Below are 21,958 nucleotides of genomic sequence, written 5' to 3' on the forward strand. Positions count from 1 at the left end.
CTGGCTGTGTCCCCTCCTCTGGGCCCTGCCTGTCCCATGGCACTGTGCAACCCACGTGATGACACGATGGTCCCAGGTGTGGGGTGGCATGCAGTGGGCAGGGCTGGTAGGAGTGCACCTGGTGCTGGGCTGATGGAGGCTCCCTCGGACTCTCCCCCGCAGGAATCGCATGCATTGCACTGACATTTGTGGATGAGCATGGCAGCCCCACCTCGCTGGCCCATGGGGAGAAGCCTGACCCCCTGAAGCTGCCTCTTTCCTCTCCTGTCGTGGGCCTGCTGCAGGACACCGACTTTGAAAGCCTCACTGCGGTCAGCAAGCACCAGCCAGGGGATGGCACTCCACATTCAGGTAGGGGGTGGTCACAAGCTGCCAGTTCCCTACTGCCTCTGCATCTCCTGGACCACCAAGTGTGAGGCTGCAGAGCCATGTAGGACTGCCCTGTTCCTACAGAGCCCTGCGTGCTGGTGCGCCTGGATATCTGGGAGAAGGGCAACATCAGCTTGATGCAGCTGTCAGAGAAGCTGCGCGGGGCCCTGCGCCACGCTCTCTGCGATGCTGTCATGGAGTTCCTCGTGTTACCAGCCCCGCTCTGTGTGGAATCTTCTTGCCCCCTGAGTGCCACCGACGTGGAGGACCTGAGCTCTGCAGGTGAGAACCCAGCCAGGATGGCAGTCCTGAGCTCCCAATCAGCCTTGCTTCTGCTGCCTGGCCTGCAGGAAATGGCTGTGCTGGGACAACCAGGGCTGAGGGGCTGGGAGGGAGGGAACTGCAAGCTACACTGTGTGATGTATCAGGGAAGAAGCATGATAGAAGTGAGGGTTGGAAGAGATATTTACAAGTCTGTCTACTCCGTGAGACTGAATCTACTTTGCTGGGTGTTGCTGAAGGTTATCTCCAGCCATATTCTGACCAGCCACAGTGGGATACACAGGCACAGTGTCACAGTGGGAGGCTCTGTAGAGTCTGATTTGCATTTGTCTCCACAGGAGGCCTAAGGAGGACCATGTCTGAGACCAAGGGCTTGGCCCTCACCACTGGTGGGACTGGCAGGAGCTGTCCTCCACCCTTGCACTTCACTTCTGCCCCTTCGTCCAGTTCTGGGGAGCCAGTGACACCCACAAGCAAGCTGGGGCGCCGCAGCTTCTGGGACATGCTGGTAATCTTGAGGGACCAGTGGGGAGCAGTGTTTGTAGGTCCTCATGGTATGTCTCACCAGGAGGAACAGAGAGGAGGAATCTGGCTGGGATCAGGAGACCAGGCTGATCATAGGGATTTTGAGATCAGGGCACTGTCTGGGCTGTGCATGTGCACAGCCATAACTCCCCTCCTTCTCCCTAGAGCAAGACAGAGTCCTCAGAGCTGGGTAGCCCCAAGACTACTGATGACATTGTGCTGGAGAGACCAGAAGAGGCTCGCACAAGGCGGCGGCACAAGACTGAGAGTGTCAAGCAGCATCTGAGCCAGGATCGGGCCACAGCCACAGCTGAACTGGAACAGGCACAGAGGTAAGCACAACCTCTGCAGGCCAGGCAGCTGGGGTGTTGTTCCCATCTGCTGCACAGCACTCTGCAGCCTGATGTCCTGCTGGCTCTGTCTGCATCTTAACCCTCTGGACCACATCCCCTTTCCTTGCAGTTTCTCCCTTACACAGCCAGTTACAGGAGCTGCTTTCCACACAGAAAGCCTCCATCCTTATTGCTGGGAGCACTGCTGGTTCTCTCTGTCAGAGATCCCTTCCCTGCATTGTGGGGCCCTGTGCAACACCTGACACCCCTGTGGCTACTGATTCAGAGGGACCAAGCTCAAGGGCTGTAAAAACCCCAAAAGGGAGCCTCTCAGGCTCAACTCTGAAGCTGGGTGGGGAGACACCATTGCACCATTGTGCCTTCACTGCTATTGACTTTGATCCAGTATAACTGCTTCCCTTTCCTCTTTCCAGGCGCAGAGCCTGCCAATTGGAAGAAGGAGATGTAGGTACCATGCACCCACTCTTCAGTCAAACCTGTCTGCAGTGGATGGCATTCATGAACCATTTGGGTATGTATCTTGGGTCCAAACTCCTCCAGGTGGGCTGAGGATGGACCTTTCTCCTTGGAGCTGAGCACAAGTCCTTATATGGCACCAGGCCATCCACCTTCAACCCTTTCTTATCTCTACCTACTTATACACCTTATCTCTCTTCAGACCTCTCCACACCCCTGTTGGTTTCAGGGCCAGCATCAGCATTACATAGCTGTGGCAAGAATAAAGAGGGGGAATAAAGTGCCAAGCTTGAGGCATGCAGGGAGTTTAGTCCAGGTCCCACTTCAGAGGAGAGCCTTCATCTTCATCCTTGTTTGCCAGCTCTACCTGCCTCAGTCCTTGGCAAGGCAGGAACATGGCCTGCTCTGGGCAGCAGGCCTGGAGCGGGGTTCCCTTAGCCCTCTCCACTGCCCAGGCAGGCAGTGCTTGGCTCTGGGGCAGCTTGGCACCTTGTCCTAGAGTACTTCTTCCATACAGGGTGCCCATCAGTGCAGCAGTGCTCAGCAGAGATTGTGTCCCGTTTCCTCCTGTCCTCCATCCTGGTGGAAGTGGTGAGCCTGGTCACTGCCCTCGCAAGTGACACCACTGTCAAGGTGTTCGAGCAGATCTGGTGAGTTCTGCAGTTTGTAGGGAGCTGTTTTACACCAGCAAAGACCAGTCAGCTGTGCCAGCGTCTCCTCCCATGGCTCTATTTGTCAGCCACTTCTGGTGCTCTTCCCTGCAGCTACCATGGGGGCACTGCCTTCCTGCCCTACAAGCCTGGCCAGAGCGCCAGCCCCCGCCCTGGAGCCATCAGACGCTTCATCCTGCTGGGACGCAACTTCCAGCAGTGGCGTTGCAGCACAGAACAGGGTGAGTGGCTGTCCAGGCTCCACAGAACTCTGTGCTGGAGGCTCTAGGGATGCAAGATGGGTGAGCGGAGTTCCCCTCTTTGCTGTGCTTTGCTGTTCTTTGTGACAGACTGCTTGTGCCCAGAGGTGGGCAGTGGGTTGTCTGTTTTCAGCTCCTGACACCTTATTCTCAGATATGCTTGATGCAAATTTGCTCTGCTGATTTCTAGACAAGCTGAACAGTTCTGTGGCACAACATCCTGTCAGGCCACCTTAATTGCATGTGGGATGCAAGAGGGGAATGAACTGGTCTGAGGGTAATAACTCTGCCTTCCAGTTCACAAAGGCCTCCAGCGCTTCGAGGCTATGGAATTCAGCTCAACAGAGAGAGGGTCTGACCCAAGCCTTGTTGGACGAGACCTGGCACCTCGACAAAGGTTCTTCTTCATAGAGATTATCGACAAAAAGGTAGGGGATGATGCCTGTTGTCTCCTGAAAGCCAAGCTGTCCCCAGATGTCCCAAGGCTAGAAATAGTAGAGGAAGAGTGCTGCTGCAGGCCAACTGCCTTCCCTAGAAAGGAACCCTCCAAACAAACTGTGCAGAACATCTCTGCTCATGCTGCAAGCAGAGCTGCTGGTTCCCTGCAGCACTGTAGGGATCACTAGAGGGCAGCAACCCTCGATGTGTTTCACTTCAGCTGCTCCACTGTGGACTACAAAGAGTACCCTTTCTTCCCCACAGCAAGGTCCACATCAAGCTTGGCTCTTGTGCTGCCAGTGCAAGTACCACCACTGCTCCTGTAGCTGTTAACAGGGGGGCTGTAAATGAGCTCTTGCCACTCTCCCTGTCTCAGCTTTGCCGTTTGAAACTGTGGAGCTGCAGCAAGTACCAACCAGGGCAGCCCATGTGGGTCCTCTCTGAGAAGGTTTTTCAGCCTTCCTTCCCCTTCTCTCTCTCTCCAGCTGACACTCTACACCTACAACTGGTCACCAGACCTGGGGGCCAACCTGAACTGCTCCCTTATTCGTCTGCTGCAGTGGCAAAATGCCCGATCTCACATTGTGCACTGCCTGATCAGCCAGAAGCTGGGTCTCTTCCACCACTACTGCTTCATGGACACACCATGGCATGAGGATAGCAAGCAGGTAGGGCACCTGGCTGGGCAGGGCAGTTCTTTCCTCTTCAGAAAGAACCTTGGCAGCTCAGTGGTCTGATGAAGACATTTCTGCGCTTTTGTGTGCCAGTTGGCAAGGCATCCCCAGGTGCTCATGTGTCTGACTGTGGCAGTGTCCAGCCAGTCTGTTGCTGTCTGCTCTTTGAGACAGCCAGAAGAGGAATGGAAAGCAGGTTCTGCTGTTGGCAGCACTTATCTGTGGCTAGATTATTTTGGGTGGAGGAGGCTGGGTCATAGGCTTTCCACTGCATATTAGGGCCGTGCTGGGTCAAGGCCAGTTCTCCTCAGTTCTGGTGGTGGAGAAGGCTAACAGATATGTCTGCAGATGGCCAAAATCAGGTTTACTTTGTTCTTGTGGGTCTTTTCTCCAAGGCTGGCAGTAAGGAGGCTTTCATGGCTGTGTCTGCTTGCTTAGGAGCCAAATCCTTTCCTGAACTCCACTTTGGAGATTGATGCACTGATCCGAAGCTCCAGCCCCCCACCTAGCAAGGAGCAAGGCCGCCTGAGCAGCTCTGCCCGTAATCTGCCATCCTTGCACTTCCACCCCGACATGGTGCCCTTTGACGAAGCTCTGAGGGACATCACCACCATCAAGCGCATACCCCGTCCACCTGATTTGGGACCTTTTGACCCTGTGTCTTGGCATGGGGCCCAGTTCCTGGAAATCAAGAGCATGGAGAGGAAAGGTAAGGCAAGGGGCTTGATGTCATGGGAGGCTACCTGAAGAAGGAGCTCAGAAAGAATGGAGCAAGAGTTCTGGCAGGGGTGACAGCTCTGAGTTCTTCATGGGAGGGCACTGTGAGGGGATGGGTTATGGCCTGAGTAAGGTGGGAGTGAAGGGGAGCAGCAGTACTTGGGGCTGCAGTGTGATACTCTTATGGCTGCTCTCTTTCCTCCAGAACTGGAGAAGCAGATGAAGATTGAGAACCTCTTTGTTACCTGGCAGCAGAGATCAGCACAGTCCAACATGCCCATCAGTGTGAGTACATCCCAGGTCTTCTTAAAGCACACTGAGTGCACCATTTTGCCAGTAGCAAAGGGGACCACTGGAACTCAGAGCAGAGTGTATGCTGGGGATGCTCTTTGGGCATGGAGCAGTATTCTCTGCTTGAACTTCTGGGATTGCTGGACTCTAGCACCAGCCTTGGGAATGGAGCCTCACTGCCGAGCACTGGAAAAGCTGTAAAGCTGGGGGCTTCCCTTTAGAGTTTGATCCCCATCAACAGCACAGTGTTTTAGCAGCTTGTTCCCAGTCTTGATGAGGGATGTGTGTTTTAACTGTGTTCCTCTTGTGCTGTGCAGCTGGCAGACCTGGAGACCCTGAAGCAGTCCTCACGCCTGGTTCATTACTGTGCTACCCCCTTGCTCTTTGACCCGGCCTTCCGGCAGCAGATTCAGACTGACCAGCAGTGCAAGGTAGAGGGGAAGGTGAGTGTCAGCAACCACTAATGGGGTTGGGCTTCATGCACTTGGGCAAAGAATGGCTTTGCAATATTTTCCCAAGACAGGGCTGTTCTAAGCTCACCCCTGCATTACAGGATGCCTTAGCATCCTATTAAGACAGAGACTGAGAAAATCCTTGGATCCTCAGAGCCTTTCTTTTGCAGCCACACCATCCCTGGGGAACACAGACTTATGTTTTCTACCCAGGGAATTCAGGGCTGAGTCTAGCAAAGCCATCAGAAAGTGTTGCCTGGTACTGGTCTGTTGAAGAAGCAAAACTTGACTTTATGCATTCAGCAGCCAGACCTGGTAAACCTTGCCTGAACCCAACAAATAGCTGGAACAATTGGAAGTAAACCAGCTGAATCCTGAGCAGGTTGCAAGCTGACAGGCTCTAACCGGTGAAGATCCTTCACCAGCTATTCATGGTCTACATGTGTATCAGCAGGGAAGAACAGGTTGTTGGAATTTATCTAAATGTCAAAAGGATTCTGACAGGGTCTTTAAACCGAGGTTGCTACAGAAATTGAGCACTCAAAAGAGAAAGGAAAAGTATCATCACAGAATGAGAACTCCACTTTGTTTTTGGAACAGAGTAAAAGGAAAATTGGTTATTCAATTTAAGGAACCTGGCAACAGGGGTTTCAAGGCTGTGTATTGGGTTCTATATCTCCAGATCATTCATTGCAGTATATAGGAGATGCCAATCATTGCGATGCTGTGTACCTGTTCAGATTGGTCAGAGCAGAAAAAAAAAACTACAAGGAAACCAAGAGAAACCTGAGTAGCCTGTGAAATGAGAGGTATTGTGCAAGCAGGAACCTGGTTCCCAGTAAAACAGAACACAATGTGAAGAGAAATTTGAACTGCTCCTGTACTGTGCACTAGCTGCCTGTACAGCAGACAGCTCAGTGGATTTCTTCAGTTCGTGGACAGTTGTACGTAAAGGGCAAACTGTTTAGAGTACATCAGAAAAGGGTGTTAGTGTTTTGGGTAATATTCCGGTATATTTCTAAAATATTAGTGTATTAATGTCTTCATCTGGACAGTAAGTGTGAGACCAAGCATGTTGTGGCAAAGGCAGTGAACTAGAGAAGATTAGAGAGTAGCTGGAGAGGTAAAAAGAGGTAAAATCTCTTTACCCCAGGTAAAGAGAGTGCTCCTGGGACAGGTGAATGAAAGGGCAGATAGAAACTTGTAAAAGAGCCAAAGGCTTGAAGGAGGGAAATCGGGAAAGGAAACCTCAGTCTCTCAGCACAAAGACAGGGAGTATTCAGGACACTAAAAGGAGAACTACAAAATGGCTAAAGAGAAACACTATTCCCACTCAGTGCTACTGAACTACTAGTAAATCCTGAGAAGTCAGCAAGATCCATAAGGGGATTGGACTCTTACAATAGCAGTAGGAGCTGAAGCTCTTTAGAGCTCTGTGTAAACTAGTTGTGAGCCACTAAAACTTTGTGGAAGTTTTTGTGCTCTGGGGGTGGAGTTGTGAATTACTCCCTTCTGCCAGAACACCTTTTCCTGAAGTCTGTTGAAGTATTGTTAGGTCAGTCCATGGCTGGGTAAAATTTGGATCTTGTGTTTTGGCACATGCACTAGGACAGTGCTGTTAGTGTTCTCTGGCAGAGGAACATCTGCCCTTCATTCAACCAGAGCAGCTGGTGGTCTTCCAGTGAGTGTCACCTGCTGGGGACAGGTCTCCTTAGGAAGTCATTTTGTTCCAGAAACGCCACCGCTCAAATGACTCCACAGCTTCAGGGAGGGACCGCAGCCACAGCTGTGACTCAACAGAAGCTCTGCCTTGCAAGGTGAAGGAGGAGCCCTGGCTGCAGGAGATGTGCAATGCCTTCTTGCAGCAGTACATCCAGTACTTGCAGAGCATGGGCTTCATTCTGGTCCAGGTGCGGCCACCTTCACCCACCACTCGCAGGTCAGTGATGTTCTGGGAACCTTGTGGTTGGAGAAAGGCTGACACACTGAGCTGTGCCCTGGTTTGACACAACAGGAGATGTTGGCTCTTCTGCTCAAGGCTGTCTCTGCTGTCATTTCCAGTAGCACAAGCCGGATCCGAGCTCTAGCAGCAATGGGTGTGGAGGGAAGAGGGTCCTTTTCCTACACAAAGCCAAAAGCAGAGGGGAGTCCAAAGGTGAGTGCATGTCTTGCTAGAGGGGTGAAACTGGGATGGAAGTTGGGGTGTGGAGTGGGACAGTTCTCCTGGTTGGCTTTTCAATCAGTTTCAGACAGAAAGGATGTGAGAGGGCAGAAAAGCACCAAAGCAAAAATGCCAGCATCATCCCTCAGCTCACAGTTTTCCCAAACTCTAAAGGCACCCTCTCCTGAGTAAGCAGTAGGTGAAAAGGAGCAATGTACTTGCTCTGTTCTCTTGAAGACTGTTTATTAGGTTTGTTAAATTCTTTTCATAGTCAGTTCTGGCATGACTGCTCTCCTCCCTCCAGTGAGAGTGCTCTGTTGATGAGGCTCCTCTCTTTCCACCTCTGCCACAGAGCCTTGTGGCAGCCTCACACTCTGGTGTGTGGTCTGCTCTCCTGTGCCACAGAGCCTCTCTAGCTTTGTTCTTCTCTTCACAGAGCACAAGCCCTGCTGTTGCCACCTATCATCTACAGAGAGCTCTTCCAGGTGGGATTGTGCTTATGGAGTTGGCCTTCCAGGTAAGGAAGAACAACAAAAGAAATATGATCTGTGGGAATTTGGGGACAGTCTTCAGAGATGACAAAGTGGGTGATGAGGACAAGTGCAACAGGGATAGATAATTTTTTCTATCTTTTCTGGCTTCTTCCATGGTCCTGCAGGACTGTGAATCATCTAAGGATGGTTCTGCAGGGCTCAGAGCAGTAAGAGCTGCCTGGAGGCAGGCTAAGAAAAGATGCAAGGGCTCAGCACCAGGTAGGGTGCTCAGTTCTCAGCCACATGTTGGCTGGGCCAGCTTGGTTCAGACAGAAGGGGAAGCAAAACATGGAACAAGAGTGTATGAGATTCTGCCCAGAGAGTGAAGCATGGGGGATGTTCTCCTTCCCTGGAGAGGATCAAGGCCTGTGCTGTGCTCATGTGCTCTCTTCTCCAGGGCTATTACTTCTGCGTGAAGCAGTACGCACTGGAGTGCTCCCGGATCCCCATGGGCCAGTCTGTGAACTCCCAGGTAATGGGTTTGCAGGCACAGGTGGTGCTCCTCAGAGCCAGGGGCCACTTCAGGAGAGGCAGCGGTCTCTGGGACAGAGTGGGAATTTCAGGTGCAGCAGGTTCTGAAGAGAACTGCTCTCTCTTCCTGGAAAAACAGTACCACACAGAGCCTTTTGCAGCCATGTACACTCCACAGCTAGCTGCTTGAGCAGATCTGGAGTGCTGTGAAAGGGGTTGGGAGGTTTGGCAAGAAGATGCTTTGTCCTAGCTTGGGGAGCAAGATAGAGCAGTCTGGGGAAAAACAGGAGCTATGCTGGAAAAGATGATTGCTCTATGGAAAGTCAGTGCATGGAAAGCTCTCTTCTTCCCTTGGAACAAAAGGGAATTGGAATGGGAACAGAGATCTGTGAACATGGATGGCTGCCCTTTGCTGGAGGAGATTGCTTTCTGCACCATGAGCCCTGGCTCTTGATGCTTCTTTGCCTTGCTTTACAGCACCATGGGGTTGCCTTCTCCCTTCTCTCTCAGTGTGTCAGGGTAACTTCTGCCTGTCTGCAGGGCACTGGGGTGGCTGTTTAAAGGCTGACCATCCCCAACCTGTCTGAGGCAGCAGATACCCTGACCAAACTGTCCTTTACAAGGTGGTTCTATAGCCAGGTTGTGTCTTACATATGCTAGGAGTGGCTATCCTGAGCTTCGAGCCTGCCAGGGCCTTGCCTGAGGGTTTGCTGAGCCTTTCCTGGGAAGCTCACATGTGCACAGGGCAGGGTAACCAGGCTGCTGCTGGCATTGCAGGGAACATCCAGGCTCTGGCTGACTTGGGAAAAGACTTTGCCTAGTTTTGCAGTGGGATGGGATGGTCCTGGGAGTAGGGGGCTTGCTGCAGGGGCCTGGCTGGTCTTCCCATGTGCTAAGACCAGACTAGTCTGGTCTTCCTCCAGGTGGGGCAGTTGGGCTCCTCTGCCTCTTCTCTCCCTTTGTCCCACCCTGGGCCTGTACAGGACAGTCTGTATTCAGGAACAGGGCTGGGTAGTCAGTGCCTTGTCCCTTTTCCCACTGGCTGTGCATCTGTCTCCATCAGGGCACTCTTACAGCCAGAGCTGCATGGGACCAAGCTCCATCTCTGAGTCAGTGGTATGTCCTCTCCTCCTGCTGCCACGCTGGGCATGGAAGGACCTTCCAAGTCAGGGCTGAACTTCCCATTGCCTGAGCTTCCACCCTTCCAGTTCCAGCATTGAGTAGTGGAGCTGCCTCTTGCCTCCTGTCCCAGTGCCTTCCATAGCTGCACATGCCACAGTGGGCAGCCCAGCCTGGGAGAAGGATGGGGTGGACCCTGGGTGCTGGCCTGGGGACAGCACATTTTGTTTCTTGCCCTTCACCTGTCAGGGCTATGGGCTCTCTCCAGGCCAGTCCTGGCTGTGCAGGTTGCTCTCTGGCTTATGGCAGCTGCAATGTAGGTGGTGCAGCCTGTTCTTGTGCCAGTGCCTCCTGCCTGCTGGTTTTCCCTGATAGCCCCTCCTTAAACCAAGGGATTAAGATCTGAGTAACTGCCCAAAAGGGTCAGAGAGCTGAAAGACACAAAAACGAGGGCAATGCTGAGGCCTTCACCATTGCTGTCCCCTGGCACAGTAGCTGCAGTTGTGCTGGTGGCATGGTCAAGTGTGTGTGTGTGTTGGAGGGACCCTCCTTTTGGGCACATCTGTGACACACCAGCCACCACTGGATTTAGCTTCCCAGCAGCCAACCTTGGTCCCTGTTAGTTACTGAACACAGGGCTATAGCAGCTCTGCTGTTGCCCATCTCTGAATGCAGCTTCTACCCACAGGCCTCTGTGCTGCCTCCTGCTCTCAAGGACCATTCAGGGAGTCAGTCTTTGTCTGTAGATCCAGAACTTGGTGGGGCTTTGCTGGTTTCACAGGACACTGGTGTGTCCTGTACCCCCTTGGGGACTAGGCAGTGCAGAGCAGCACTGAGCTGAAAAGAGGCTGTCTCCATCACAGCCATGTGGCTGTCAGCTCAGGAGCAGCATGAACCTCATGCCAAAAGGCATGTTCTGATCAGCCCCTGGCAGCCTGCCCTGCAGGTCTGCTCTTTGCACTGTGCTCACTGCTTCTTGGCTGCATCCTGCTCTGGTGTTGGGGCAGGGGTGTCTGCACAGGGTCTACCATGCATTGCTGTCAGCAGGACCTTGCAGGAGGGTATGATGTGCCTGGTTAACATTCCTGCCTTAACTCCCTGTGTTTCTGCAGCTCTCTATGCTCTTCACAGAGGAGTGTGACAAGGTGCGGGACCTCATGCACGTGCACTCATTCAGCTATGACTTCCACTTGCGTATAGTCCACCAGTATCTGCTGGGTTCTCACATGACCCTCCGCCAGGGCTACCATCTCACCAGTTTCCTGGAGGATTTCATTGCCCACCACACTGACATCCCCAAATTTGGCCGCAACCATGTTTTCCAAGGTGAGTATCTCAACATGTGATGTGCTGGGGGCTGATCACCAGCCTGTAACTTCGCAAAAGGTTCCCAAGTGCTTTATAAATAAACTTGACTCTGGAAGTATCCATGGAGATGATAGGGAGAGGGTGACATAGGGGCCCACCTCCACCTTGCTGCTGTTGTGGAAAGGGACAAGGGTTGCTCTACAGCTCTGCCCCCAGAATAGTTTGCTGGACACCAAGTAAGAGACACCAAGCAACTCCTGTGATAGCATGTGTTCTCCACTAGGTATGTTGGCCCTGCCCACCAACATGATCACTGCACACCAGCTGTACAACTACATTGCTGACCATGCCAACACCTACCACATGAAACCCTTGCGAATGGCCCGGCCGGCCACAGGCAGTGACAACAAGAAGGGGACACCAGGCACAGAGCAGAATGAATATGCACTGGTCTCTATTTGGAACAGGTGAGTACATCTGCTGCAAATTCCTGGAGCTACTGGAGGTTTGTGGGCACACCCTAATCCTGGGGACACTGCCCCAAGGTGCCAGCAAACCTGACTGTTCTACATGGTGCCACGCAGTAGTTCTGCCCAGTTTTTCTGAGATGGCCAACAGGGGTGCTGAGCAACTATGCACATGCATTTGACGTTTCCTGTAGTACTTACGAGGGGCTCTGCTGTGTTGAATTCCTGATCCCCAGTGGCTTTTTCTGACTAAGAGTTCTGGGCCAACGAAGTGAGATCCCCTTCATACTGATGTCCTTTTGCCCCCAGCTCGGGCTCCTACAAGGACTCTGAAGGCCTGCGTCATCACGATGACTTTGATGTGTCCCTCCTGGTTTGTCACAGTGCAGCACCATTTGAGGAGCAGAGTGAGGCTGAGAGACGCATGCTCCGGTGAGCACTGGGGGCCCAAGGGACAGGACACCAAAGCTTTCTGGCTGGGGAGGAGGGCTCTGGGAGAGGACTGGCTCTGGAACATCACAGCCCAGTTTGGTGCTGTCTGGAGAGGGTCCTTGCAGAGAACTGGGTAGTGTGGTATCTGTCCTTATCTGGGCAGAGACACACCTTTCTTGGAAGGGACAGAGAGGCCCATGGCTCTTCCCCAGGTCACAAGTGTCTCCTTGCTCTCAGCTTGCATTTCTATGTCATCATGACCAGCCAGCGGGAGCTCTTCCCCCGGCTCACAGCTGACATGCGGCGTTTCAAGAAGCTGCCACGCTTGCAGCGGGAAGTGCTGGAGCCTGTGGTGGGCCGGGCAGCATGGGAGGCAGCAGAGCCAGAGACAAGCCTGGGGCAGCAGCAGCCGGCAGAGCGGGAGCTGTGGCAGGACGTGGAGGACAGCAGCGAGTTCTACGCAGGGGGCACACAAGTCAAACTGGGGCCTGGGCTCTTCTACACCTCGCCACTCTTCCCTTTGCTGGCCTCTGAGGTGGCCTCAGCCCAGAAGCAGCTCAGCACCATGGTGCAGCTGGCCAAGTGCCACTGCCGCAGGGACAACCTCTGGAAGCGCCTTTTCCTCTTGGAGCCTCTGGCTTCTGACAAGCTGAAGCTGGGCAAGCTCTCGCTGGTAGAGCTTGAGGAACTGCTTGATGCTGTGCATGGGAAATCCATTGCTGATGTCGACCCTCAGCTGGTGAGCAGCAGGGAGGGAGTGATGGTTCACAGTAGGTGCTGTCTTGCTCTGGGGAGGGAAAGGGTGAAGGGCCTGCAGGGCACATCTCTCCCTGCTCAGTGAGAAGATAGAGGCAGGAGCATAGCTCCTAGCTGGCTGGGGAAGAGGGAGGCTACATGTACCCTTCTGTGGAGAGTGGGTAGCTCTGGGCCAGCATGCCTCAGTGCACTGTAATGAATGCATCAGATTTTGGGTCGGAGGGCTATTGTAGCATTATGGCTGTTGGTGCCATGGCTAGAGGAAGGCTTAAATCGGCCATTTTCTATGTCTGTAGGGATGCTTCCTCACCATGACAGTCTCCTGGTACCAGAGCCTCATCAAAGTGCTGTTGAGCCGCTTTCCCCAGAGCTGTCGGCACTTCCAAAATGCTGAAACTGGTACCCAGTATCTGGTAAGACACAGCCCATCACCCACCTGTAGCCTCTCTCCCAGCCTTTGTCTGCTGCAGCTTCTTGCAGTATGAGCCTGGCATGTGCTGTCAGGACAGTGTGGCCACTGTCACGATGTTGCTCTCCCTCTGCTGCTAGTGCAGCTTGTGGTTAAGCAGTGTCCATCTGTCTGTCCCCAGGCAGGCAGGCAGGACACTTCACACTCACAGCCTCAGGGCTTGTATAGCCCCATGGTTCGGCAGTGTCACCTGTGAGCCAGGCATACTTGAACCTTTAGAGCTCTATCATGCCGCTTGTCCTGCACACCAGCATGTCCCTGGGTTCATACTGTCTCCTTTGCAGCATGTGCTGTGGCTCTCTTGACAGGTTGTGCTCAACCAGAAGTTCACGGATTGCTTCGTTCTTGTGTTTCTCGATTCCCATTCGGGAAAGACGGTAAGAACTTGGGAACATCAGGGAAGATGTACTGGCTCAGCCCAGAAGTCTGTCTGGATTTGTCCAGCAGTTGTCAAAGGGCAGTTGTGCCTGGAGAGAATAAGAGCAAGGCAAGAAGCTCGTTAACACCTTTCCCAATTACTGTCCCAACACCTGACACCCAACACGTGCAGCAAAACTGCATGGGTCTTGGCCTTCCAGACTTGAGGGTAAAAATACTTTGTTTTCAGCTGTGCTATGAGGCAGAGTGCAGGATGGGGCACGGGGAATGCAGTTCCATGTGAGAGCAGTGGATTTACAAGTTGCTTCAGTCCACAGTGAGGCTTTTGCAGAGACTGCAGCGTAACTGATCCCTTTGTAAATAAATAACATTCTATCTAAAAAGCCAGGCAGGAGAAAGGGTGCTGGCTGGAAGGCTGCTCAGTGCCTCTTGCCACCTGAAGGTGAAGAGCCCTTCCCATTTTTTGCTGGCACTCTTGTTGTGGCCAGTTCTATTCTCTTCATGCCAGTGGCAGCTCAGAGCTGATACTGCTTCTCACTGAGCAGGTACCAGCTTCCTTCCTGACACCCCAGATCCACCTCCACATCTGAAGGTGGAATTTTTGCTATCTCCATATTCCTTTGTTAAGCAAGCAGAGTTCTAAAGCCAGCCTTTGGTTCTCCAATGGCCTCATTGTCCTTCAGAGCCTTTCACAGCTCAGGTCAGCCTTTGTAAATACAGGTGTCTGGGACTGCACCTGGTGTTCCTGAGGAGTCTCAGTAGAGCCTTCTGCAATTGCAGTAAGGCTTTTGTGTCCCTGCCTGGTGCTTTTGGTATATACTAGGGTAGTACTTGCCCGTTCATAGTTATGTCTCACAGGTCATAGTGTCACCATGTGGACATTGAGGCATTGATATTGATATACACAGACTCCATCACCTCTCTCAATGACTCCTAACATCACCTCTCTCAATGACTCCTAAGAAATCCATTGTGTTCCTCACCTTGTATTTTGTGCTAAACATTCAGCCCATTCCTGTGGCCTCTCAAAATCTCTAGTGCTTTTTTTTTTTTTTTTTTTCTCCCACGTTATCCCAATCCCCTCTTTTACTGGCACCTCAAATTTTATCAGCATGCTCGTCATCTTTGCACCAACCTCATTAAAGCATTAGGCAACATGAGTCCCAAAACCTATTCTGGAAGAACTCTATTTGTAACTTCTTCCCCTTTCAGCACTACCATCTTCACTTTTTTAAAATTTTTTGTATTAATTCCTATCTTTTCAGCTTACCTAAATTTCCCATGTGGCTCTACATCAAACGCTTCCTGAAGCTCAGATAAGATATACCATGATTCTTTTGTCTAGAAATATTACCTTATCAAAGAGAACTCTTAGCATTAGCACATCGCTTTGGTAACACAGAGCTGTATTTTCCTCCTGGTTCTTTTCTCCAGACAGCTCTAAAGTCTTGCATACTGACAGAGTTATGCTCAGAAATCACTTTCTCTTTGCTCCTCTCTTGAGTGATAGCGGTACATTTGCTGTTTTGCAGTTGCTGCATAAGTTTGTTAGGGGACCCTGGCTACTAGATGTGCTGCATTTTGAGTCTGGAGAACATCCAGTCCCTGTGTCTTGCCTCCATGATGCTGATCTCTGCTCTGAGTTGTTCACATTTTTCTTCTGTTTCAGTTCCTGCAACCTTCTCTTCTGAACTCCATTCTCTATGCCCCTCTGCCTTACCCTGCCTTGTCAGTATAGTCACTAATAAGAATGGAGCAGACAGCATTTATTTTTAGGATTGCAGTTATTATGTTTAATCTCCTCCCATTCCCTGTTTGTTGTACTCCCACTCCTTACCGTAGAAGAAATTTCCTTCTAATTTCCCTGGAAGTCCTACTGCCTCCACAGTAGGATCTCCTCCTCTCCTGAGGCTGCTGCCGGGGCTGGTATAACTGCAGATGCATGGGGGCTGGGACAGAGGCAGTGAGAGAGTGTTGCACCTGATTTCCACCAGGAAAACTGTGAGGAGGCTTAAACATGCTCTGCCACAGGAGGAGGCACTGGCTTAGTACAGATGGCATTTTGGGATCTCTCCCAGTATCTGCCTGACAGAGCCAAGCAGGTGCCCCCCCCATCTAGCCTAGAGACTGTACAGTGCTTGTCTGAATCCTGTCCCCTGACCAGCTCCTTTTTCTCAGCAGAGCCTCACTGTGGTTTTCCGGGAGCCGTTCCCAGTGCAGCCCCAGAACAGTGAGAGCCCTCTGCCACAGCTTGTGTCCACGTACCACCACCTGGAGTCAGTTATCAACACTGCCTGCTTCAACCTCTGGACAGGCCTGCTCTAGCACTGGCACCCACATCCTGGAGCAATGCACGCACCTGAGCTCTTGGCGTGGCTGTGCCATGGGTGATGGTGGGGAAGCACGGGCCTCTGAGGGGGACCTGTGCTCTGGCACTGCAGGAAGCACTGCTAGTTGTATGGATGGGAACCAAACTGAGGAGCCTGGGGATGTGCACCTCCATCGTTGCTTCCTGGCTGGTATGGCCCTCGGTGCGCTGGTTTTGGTGGGTTTGATACTGAATGACCTTGAACCAAACCACAATGGCAGGAGCTTGGCTGCTGTGGCTTGGCTGAAGCAGATCCGCTCTCAGGGACATGGCTTTGGCATCTGCAGGTGAGTTGTGCCTGTTGGGAAGGCGTGGAGGAGCACACACAACACGTCTTCTGCACAGGGCAGCACTGCAGAGTGCTCTGGCTTTAGGCAGAAAGACTCCTGGACTACAGGGGCAGTGACACTTCTGGACTTTGCTTTCATCAGGAGAGCACGGAATGGAACGGGAAGGGTGAACTGGACTAGGGGAAGGTTTTAAGGAGATGTACATTAAAGCCATTGATGAATCTGTGAAATAAACTGAACTAGATCCCAATTCATGTGCTGTAGGCTAGGATGTGGATAGCCTCCTGTATGGATGGCTGGGTTTGCACTGGAACCTCCTCCTTGCTCTGGAGCAGGAGCAGCAGGACAGGTGGTCCCAAGTGTCCATAGGCAGGCATTCCCCAGCCCTTTACCTTAGCTTGGGCAGCCTGCAAGGAAGCTGCTTGCTTCACTTTCTATCTGCTGCAAGGTCAGTGCTGGGCATTAAGAGCCACTTTAAGAACTGCAGAACTTGGAAGCCCACAGCCCTTTTCCCACAATTTCAAGCATCAGAGGGAGCTGGACTGGGAAAACTTGCACCCTTCCCAAGGAGGGACTGCTCCCCTCATCAGAGGGGACTGGAAACCTCTACCTGGAGACTCCTGCACACTGGAGGTGAAGGTGCTCCTGTGTACCTGAAGTCACAGTGGTGCCCAAGCCATCCCCAGATATGACACACTGCGCATGGTGCTTGAGTAGATGAGGGTCCAACTGCCTGAGCTGGCCCAGCAGGGCCTAGGGGGTAGCAGGATATAGGTGCTCCTAACTTTGCTACACAACATATACGAGACAGACCTGCTTCTCTGTAAAACCACTACTTTTGACTTTTATTCTAGTGTTTTCCTTGGTTTACTCTGCTGCCTTGCTGGTCCCACCATCCTGCAGGCCTCGGCTCTCCCAGTATGAGCGCAGCCATCCCAGACCTTCCAAGGTACCTCCTGCAGAGAGAGACAAGATCACTTGCTGGCACAGCCAGGCAAGCTGGAGCTGCTCTTCTGGGCAGGGCTTTTATCCTGAGACAGGGACCCTGATGTCCACTGCCTGCCACTCCCAAGGACATGCCTGCTTTTGCACAATCCCCAGCCAACTGGTCCATGCTGGGACATGCCAGTGGGGCTCAGACCACCAGCAGCCCCACTCACCTTTCGGAGCATACTCGCAGCCCACATAGCCAGTGTAGCCAAGGGATTCCAGAAGCTCGAAGATGTAGGGGAAGTTCAACTCCCCATGGCTGTCAGGTTCATGTCGCCCTGGCACCTGTGCAATCTGGATATGACCTAAGGAGAAATGGGAGATGCTCTGCCCTGGGCAGCCCTGCCTGCAGCCTTCTCTAGGCATGGGTCAAGGTGACCCAAGAACCCACCCTTGCCCCCAGCCAGCAACAGAAAAGCACATGGCACTAGGGCTCCATCTCAAAGCCAATCCTGCACTATGGACATAGAGGAGCTGGTCTGGATGCAGGGCATTACCAATGAGTGGGAAGTATGTCTCCAGGTTGCGTGACAAATTCCCATCCATTATCTGGCAGTGAAAGAGGTCCTGGGGGGAACAGAGGAGACGGTGCAGCTTTTCAAGCAGTGAGCAGTTGAGGATGGCTCTGCTGCAGTCCTTGTCCTTCTCCAGAGGAGGATAGAAAACCCAGAGCCTGTGGGACTCCCCTGTGGGCTTGTGCAAGGTTCCCTGGTGGAAGGTGGACCCTAGAGATTGTCAATGCTGACTCACCAGCTGCAGCTTCAGGTTGGGCCGTCCCACCTTCTCCAGGATGGCAGCAGCTATGAGTGCAAGAAATGAGAGGCCATCAACCCCAGGCTGGAACCTTCATGGTAAAGCCCCAAGATTCTTGTTTATCAGCTGTGCTCCCCCTCCCTTTGCATCTCCCTGCAGGTAAGGTAACCTTCTCCCTTTCAGGCTTTGGGGATCCTTCTCCCTTGAAGGGGTCTTTGGGGAGAGATGTCTGCTTTACCTTGGTGCGGAGTGTTCAGAAAGTAACGGGGGTCAGTGATGCGGTTGTTAATAGGCTCCAAAAGTCCGATCATATCTTCCTGTAACAGTAATGTCACCCTGCAGAGCATCCTGTCATCTCTGCAGCAGAGAGCACTTTCTCCCTGTGCCAGGGTGGTGGGAGGTTCTCCATTCTCAGTACCCTAAGAGCTGCACTCATGGAGCAGGACCTGTACCCCACTTACCTGAGCGAGGAGATCAGCAGCATATCTGAGATTCTCAATGAAGGTGGCTTCCATCTCACCTGCCACTGCTGCCCGGTCTGTGCCCACAGGAAGCCGCCCAGCCATCAGGTGGATCCTAGAGAGACAGCCATGAGTAACAGGCAGCAGCTCCATTCTTCAAGGAGCTGGTCAAATCTATTACATCTTCTGCAAATGGAAAACAGAGTACACAGAGCAATCTCCCATGCAGGAGGTGTAACAAGTGCCAACGAGCTGCAGGGACACAAACCTGCGCCATCCAACCTCACTATGCAGAGGTACATCTTTAAACCTTTGTCTGCGAAATCCCCAACCTTGGTTCTTTCCTCTTTGCCAGCTGCCTCCAGCTCTTTTCCCCCAAGGATGGAGCTTCCTTGGCGTCTTGCTCCTTGGGCTGCCCTGAGGACCAGCATGCTGGCAGCAGCCCTGCTGCTTCTGACAGGGGCAGGTTGAGTGCTTTGTCACACCACTTGCTGGCTTAGAGCAGGAAGAGGCCAGTGGTGGGCTACACCAGGCTGCAGCCCGGTGAGACCAAGCCTCTTCAGCAAGTGTGGGGGCAGAGTGTACAGTGGAAACCAAAACCTTTCCATCTGCCTGGTACTAGAGAGAGCAAATGAGTGTGGGCACCTGCTAGGCTCAGCCCATGCCTTCTGCAGAACTTTGGACTACAGTTCTAAGGGCTACACTAATCCAAGGTACATAGGATAAAAGAGCCATGTTGGTTTTCTTAGAGGGGTTGTGCCAAGCTAATGGCATCTCTTACAGCATCTGCTGTGCTGTGATCAGTGTGGTCTTAAATAAAGCAAGTGTTGTGGTGTCCTGGGGGAAATGACTGGTATAACTGGGAAGGAAAAATGAAGGAGTAGCAGGGGAACTGTTGTGCAGGGGCATGGCCAAGAGCCACCACGGCGAAGGACAGGGTGGGACAGAAGTGCCTGATAGCTGCGGGACAGCTCCCAGCAAGCACACTAAGGCAATAGCCCTGCACGCAGGGTCTGCGATGAACTGGCTCCTGCCCAGTTCAGCCAAGCAGGGAGAGACCCAGCGGTGCAAAGGGCGATCCCTACTCGGAGGAAGCACAGAAACAGAACTGCGGGAACGCTTTAGTGCAGCCGGGTGCGGGTCCCTGCTGCTGCGGGGTCATGGGGGACCGAGGCAGGCAGAAGCGGAGTCCTGCCTCGCACCTACCTGGGGCATCCCACTGCCTTGGCGTACTGCACCGCCGTGGCCAGGTCCTGGCGGAAGGCGGCCTGGCGCCCTGGTACGGCCGCCAGACCCATCTCCCCCGCCTCACGGTCCCCTAGGAGAGAGCGAAAAGGGCGGTCAGCGGCACCGGAGCATCCCCGCGCCCTCTCCCAGGCATCCCGGCGGACGCGGCTGTACCGGGAGGGGTGTTGAGGAGGACGATCTGCAGCCCTGCCCGCTCCGCGGCGGCCCGCAGCTCTCGGGCCGGACAGCCCTCCGGCCACGCTGACTCCGCCGCCCGGAACCCGGCGGCCGCCGCCGCCTCCAGCCGGGCTGTCAGCGCCGGGAGCTCCGGGAACAGCCATGAGAGGTTGGCAGAGAAACGCAGCGACATGGCGGGCGGGAGCGGGGTCTGGGGCGGTAAGGGCGGGGCCACATAGAGCATGGGGCGGGGCCTCGGTCCCGGTTCGGGGGCCGGGTGTGAGCGACTCCCATCGGCCGGGGCCGTGCTGGACCGGAGCCTCTCCTCGTCAGCTCCCGGCTCGGTCTCTGAGTCCTGCAAAAGCTCCAGTGCACACCCCCAGAGGTGCCAGCGGGAGGGGCCCGAAAAAGTCCGCAGCCCCCTGTAGGCAGAACCGGACCCACTGCTGGGTTTGGCAGAGGGGAGGCTGCGGGGGAGTGCTGGGGGTGGGCATCATGTGGGGCGCCTGACATCCTTCCTGGGAAAGGTGTTTTTGGCAGGTGTTGGGCTGACACACGGGAAGCGCTGTGTTAATTGGTTTCCTGGGGAGCTCCTCTCTAACAGTGTCTCATTGTGTAAGGAACGCTTTCTCTTTTGTCCCACGCTCGGCATATTTTACCATAAAATGTTCCTCTCCGCTTCTGCAGAGCTGTGGCTCTGGTGTGCGAGTCTGATCTCTTGGTGCCTGTGACCATCCCCGTGTCCCCTGTCCCCTGTGCTCTCGCAGACTGCACGGGTTGGGTGTGTGCCCTGCCCAGCCCGGGGCTGTCCAGGTGCTGTGCTGTGGCTGGCAGAGGTGGCACCACAAGTAGAGGACAATTTGCAGCCCCTCGTGCTTGAGCCTGGGCCTCAAGGCCAGGGGGGGCTCACCTGCCTGCCTGCATCTGGGGACCCCGATGTGCTCCAGCACCCCATGGCCTTCTGCATGCCACAGCAGTTTCGGAGAGCCCAGCAACAACATCACCTGTGAGGCCAGCCCCAGACAGAGGTTTTTTGTGGGAGGTCAGGGCAGCGCCAGCAAAGGGGAAAGCAGTGACCAAGCTATCCATTAAAGAGTCTCAACTCAATTAAGGTTATTGATTAATCAATTATAAGAAGGTTGGCTCAACCTCTCAGTAATACTCCAAGTTGGCCCCAGTGATGGACAACTGTGCAGGGGCTGGCATCTGTATCCCCAGCAGACATGTCAGGACAGCAAATAAACACAGCCAAGCCCAGCATGTAGAAGATCTGGGCAGTGAGATAGGAATTTGGGGAGCCCTGGCAATGAACCTGCAATGCCAATGGTAAGTGAAGCTGCTGGGCTCAATGTTGAAGCATTAAAGGTGTCTTTATACCTCTCATAACATCTCACTGATTTTCTCCTGTTATAACTGCAGTTCCTGCATTGCAGGATGGTGTTTTGTCACTTCCCCTTGACATGGCACAGTGGATTTACTCCCTGCCATACCACCTATGGCTCTGGAGCCATGTGCCACACTGGCACTGAGGTCTGCCCCCAGGGGTTGGCATGAGCTTCGGGTCAAACGGGCCCCCGTGCCCCCCAGAGATGTGGAGAGGGGACCCAGCAGGGTACTGGTGCAGGAAGGCAGCTGAGTGCTGAGCATCCCTGCCAAAACATGGGAATTTTATTGGCCCAAAGAAAACGCAGCTCCTGGACATTTTATTAGAGTGCTGACATTTTGGCACAGACTGTCTCTGACCTCTGTGACAGCTGGGGTGGAGAGGCAGTGGGTGGCCCCCCTGGGGTGCCCCACAGTGCTAGCAGCAGTGGATGAGCCAGCCCCCCCCCCCTCCAGTGCCAACTACAGTTGGGGCACCAGTCCTCCCAGTACCTCATAAATCCTTCAGCTCCTGCTACAGGTAATGTCTCTCTCTTTATGAAACACATTTTAATTTAAATTGACCTTTCTGTATTTTAACTGCCTGCCCTGGCTCTGTTGACACTCCAGGGGCCAGGAAGGCTGAGGACCTGTAGGCTGGGGTGGCTGGGTAGCACTGTACCCCCAGGGCATGTCACCACCATCCCTTGTGTATCCCAGGGAACCCCTAGATCTCTCCCACTCCCCCTGCACCCCACAGCCATGACAG

The 21,958-nt window shown here is 53.5% G+C and overlaps 2 protein-coding genes across 2 annotated transcripts in view; one reads left to right on the forward strand and one right to left on the reverse strand.

Moving 5' to 3' along the window:
- The window catches only part of SZT2 (SZT2 subunit of KICSTOR complex), a 56,333-nt gene extending 39,877 nt beyond the window's left edge, over positions 1 to 16,456 (forward strand). Inside the window, exons 50-72 of the mRNA XM_030454975.1 lie at positions 163 to 351; positions 454 to 651; positions 990 to 1,159; positions 1,342 to 1,508; positions 1,943 to 2,040; positions 2,503 to 2,635; positions 2,750 to 2,877; positions 3,193 to 3,323; positions 3,819 to 4,001; positions 4,446 to 4,716; positions 4,930 to 5,009; positions 5,333 to 5,458; positions 7,201 to 7,406; positions 7,529 to 7,622; positions 8,065 to 8,145; positions 8,559 to 8,633; positions 10,864 to 11,077; positions 11,343 to 11,526; positions 11,836 to 11,958; positions 12,196 to 12,697; positions 13,011 to 13,127; positions 13,492 to 13,560; positions 15,743 to 16,456. Coding sequence (XP_030310835.1) covers positions 163 to 351; positions 454 to 651; positions 990 to 1,159; positions 1,342 to 1,508; positions 1,943 to 2,040; positions 2,503 to 2,635; positions 2,750 to 2,877; positions 3,193 to 3,323; positions 3,819 to 4,001; positions 4,446 to 4,716; positions 4,930 to 5,009; positions 5,333 to 5,458; positions 7,201 to 7,406; positions 7,529 to 7,622; positions 8,065 to 8,145; positions 8,559 to 8,633; positions 10,864 to 11,077; positions 11,343 to 11,526; positions 11,836 to 11,958; positions 12,196 to 12,697; positions 13,011 to 13,127; positions 13,492 to 13,560; positions 15,743 to 15,886 — 3,683 coding nt within the window. The 3' untranslated portion in view covers positions 15,887 to 16,456. The remainder of the gene's footprint in view (positions 1 to 162; positions 352 to 453; positions 652 to 989; positions 1,160 to 1,341; positions 1,509 to 1,942; positions 2,041 to 2,502; positions 2,636 to 2,749; positions 2,878 to 3,192; positions 3,324 to 3,818; positions 4,002 to 4,445; positions 4,717 to 4,929; positions 5,010 to 5,332; positions 5,459 to 7,200; positions 7,407 to 7,528; positions 7,623 to 8,064; positions 8,146 to 8,558; positions 8,634 to 10,863; positions 11,078 to 11,342; positions 11,527 to 11,835; positions 11,959 to 12,195; positions 12,698 to 13,010; positions 13,128 to 13,491; positions 13,561 to 15,742) is intronic.
- A 580-nt stretch (positions 16,457 to 17,036) lies between these two features.
- HYI (hydroxypyruvate isomerase (putative)) lies at positions 17,037 to 20,038 on the reverse strand. The gene is made up of 8 exons (XM_030455008.1): positions 19,825 to 20,038; positions 19,630 to 19,741; positions 18,424 to 18,538; positions 18,201 to 18,279; positions 17,960 to 18,009; positions 17,707 to 17,776; positions 17,380 to 17,514; positions 17,037 to 17,175 (listed from the first exon to the last, which is right to left on the reverse strand). The coding sequence occupies exons 1-8, from the start codon at positions 20,018 to 20,020 to the stop codon at positions 17,087 to 17,089; spliced, it is 846 nt and encodes a 281-aa protein (XP_030310868.1). The 5' UTR covers positions 20,021 to 20,038; the 3' UTR covers positions 17,037 to 17,086.
- Positions 20,039 to 21,958: the final 1,920 nt, after the last annotated feature.

Source organism: Calypte anna, chromosome 8 (assembly GCF_003957555.1).
Source record: "Calypte anna isolate BGI_N300 chromosome 8, bCalAnn1_v1.p, whole genome shotgun sequence".
In the NCBI taxonomy this organism is placed as follows: Eukaryota; Metazoa; Chordata; class Aves; order Apodiformes; family Trochilidae; genus Calypte; species Calypte anna.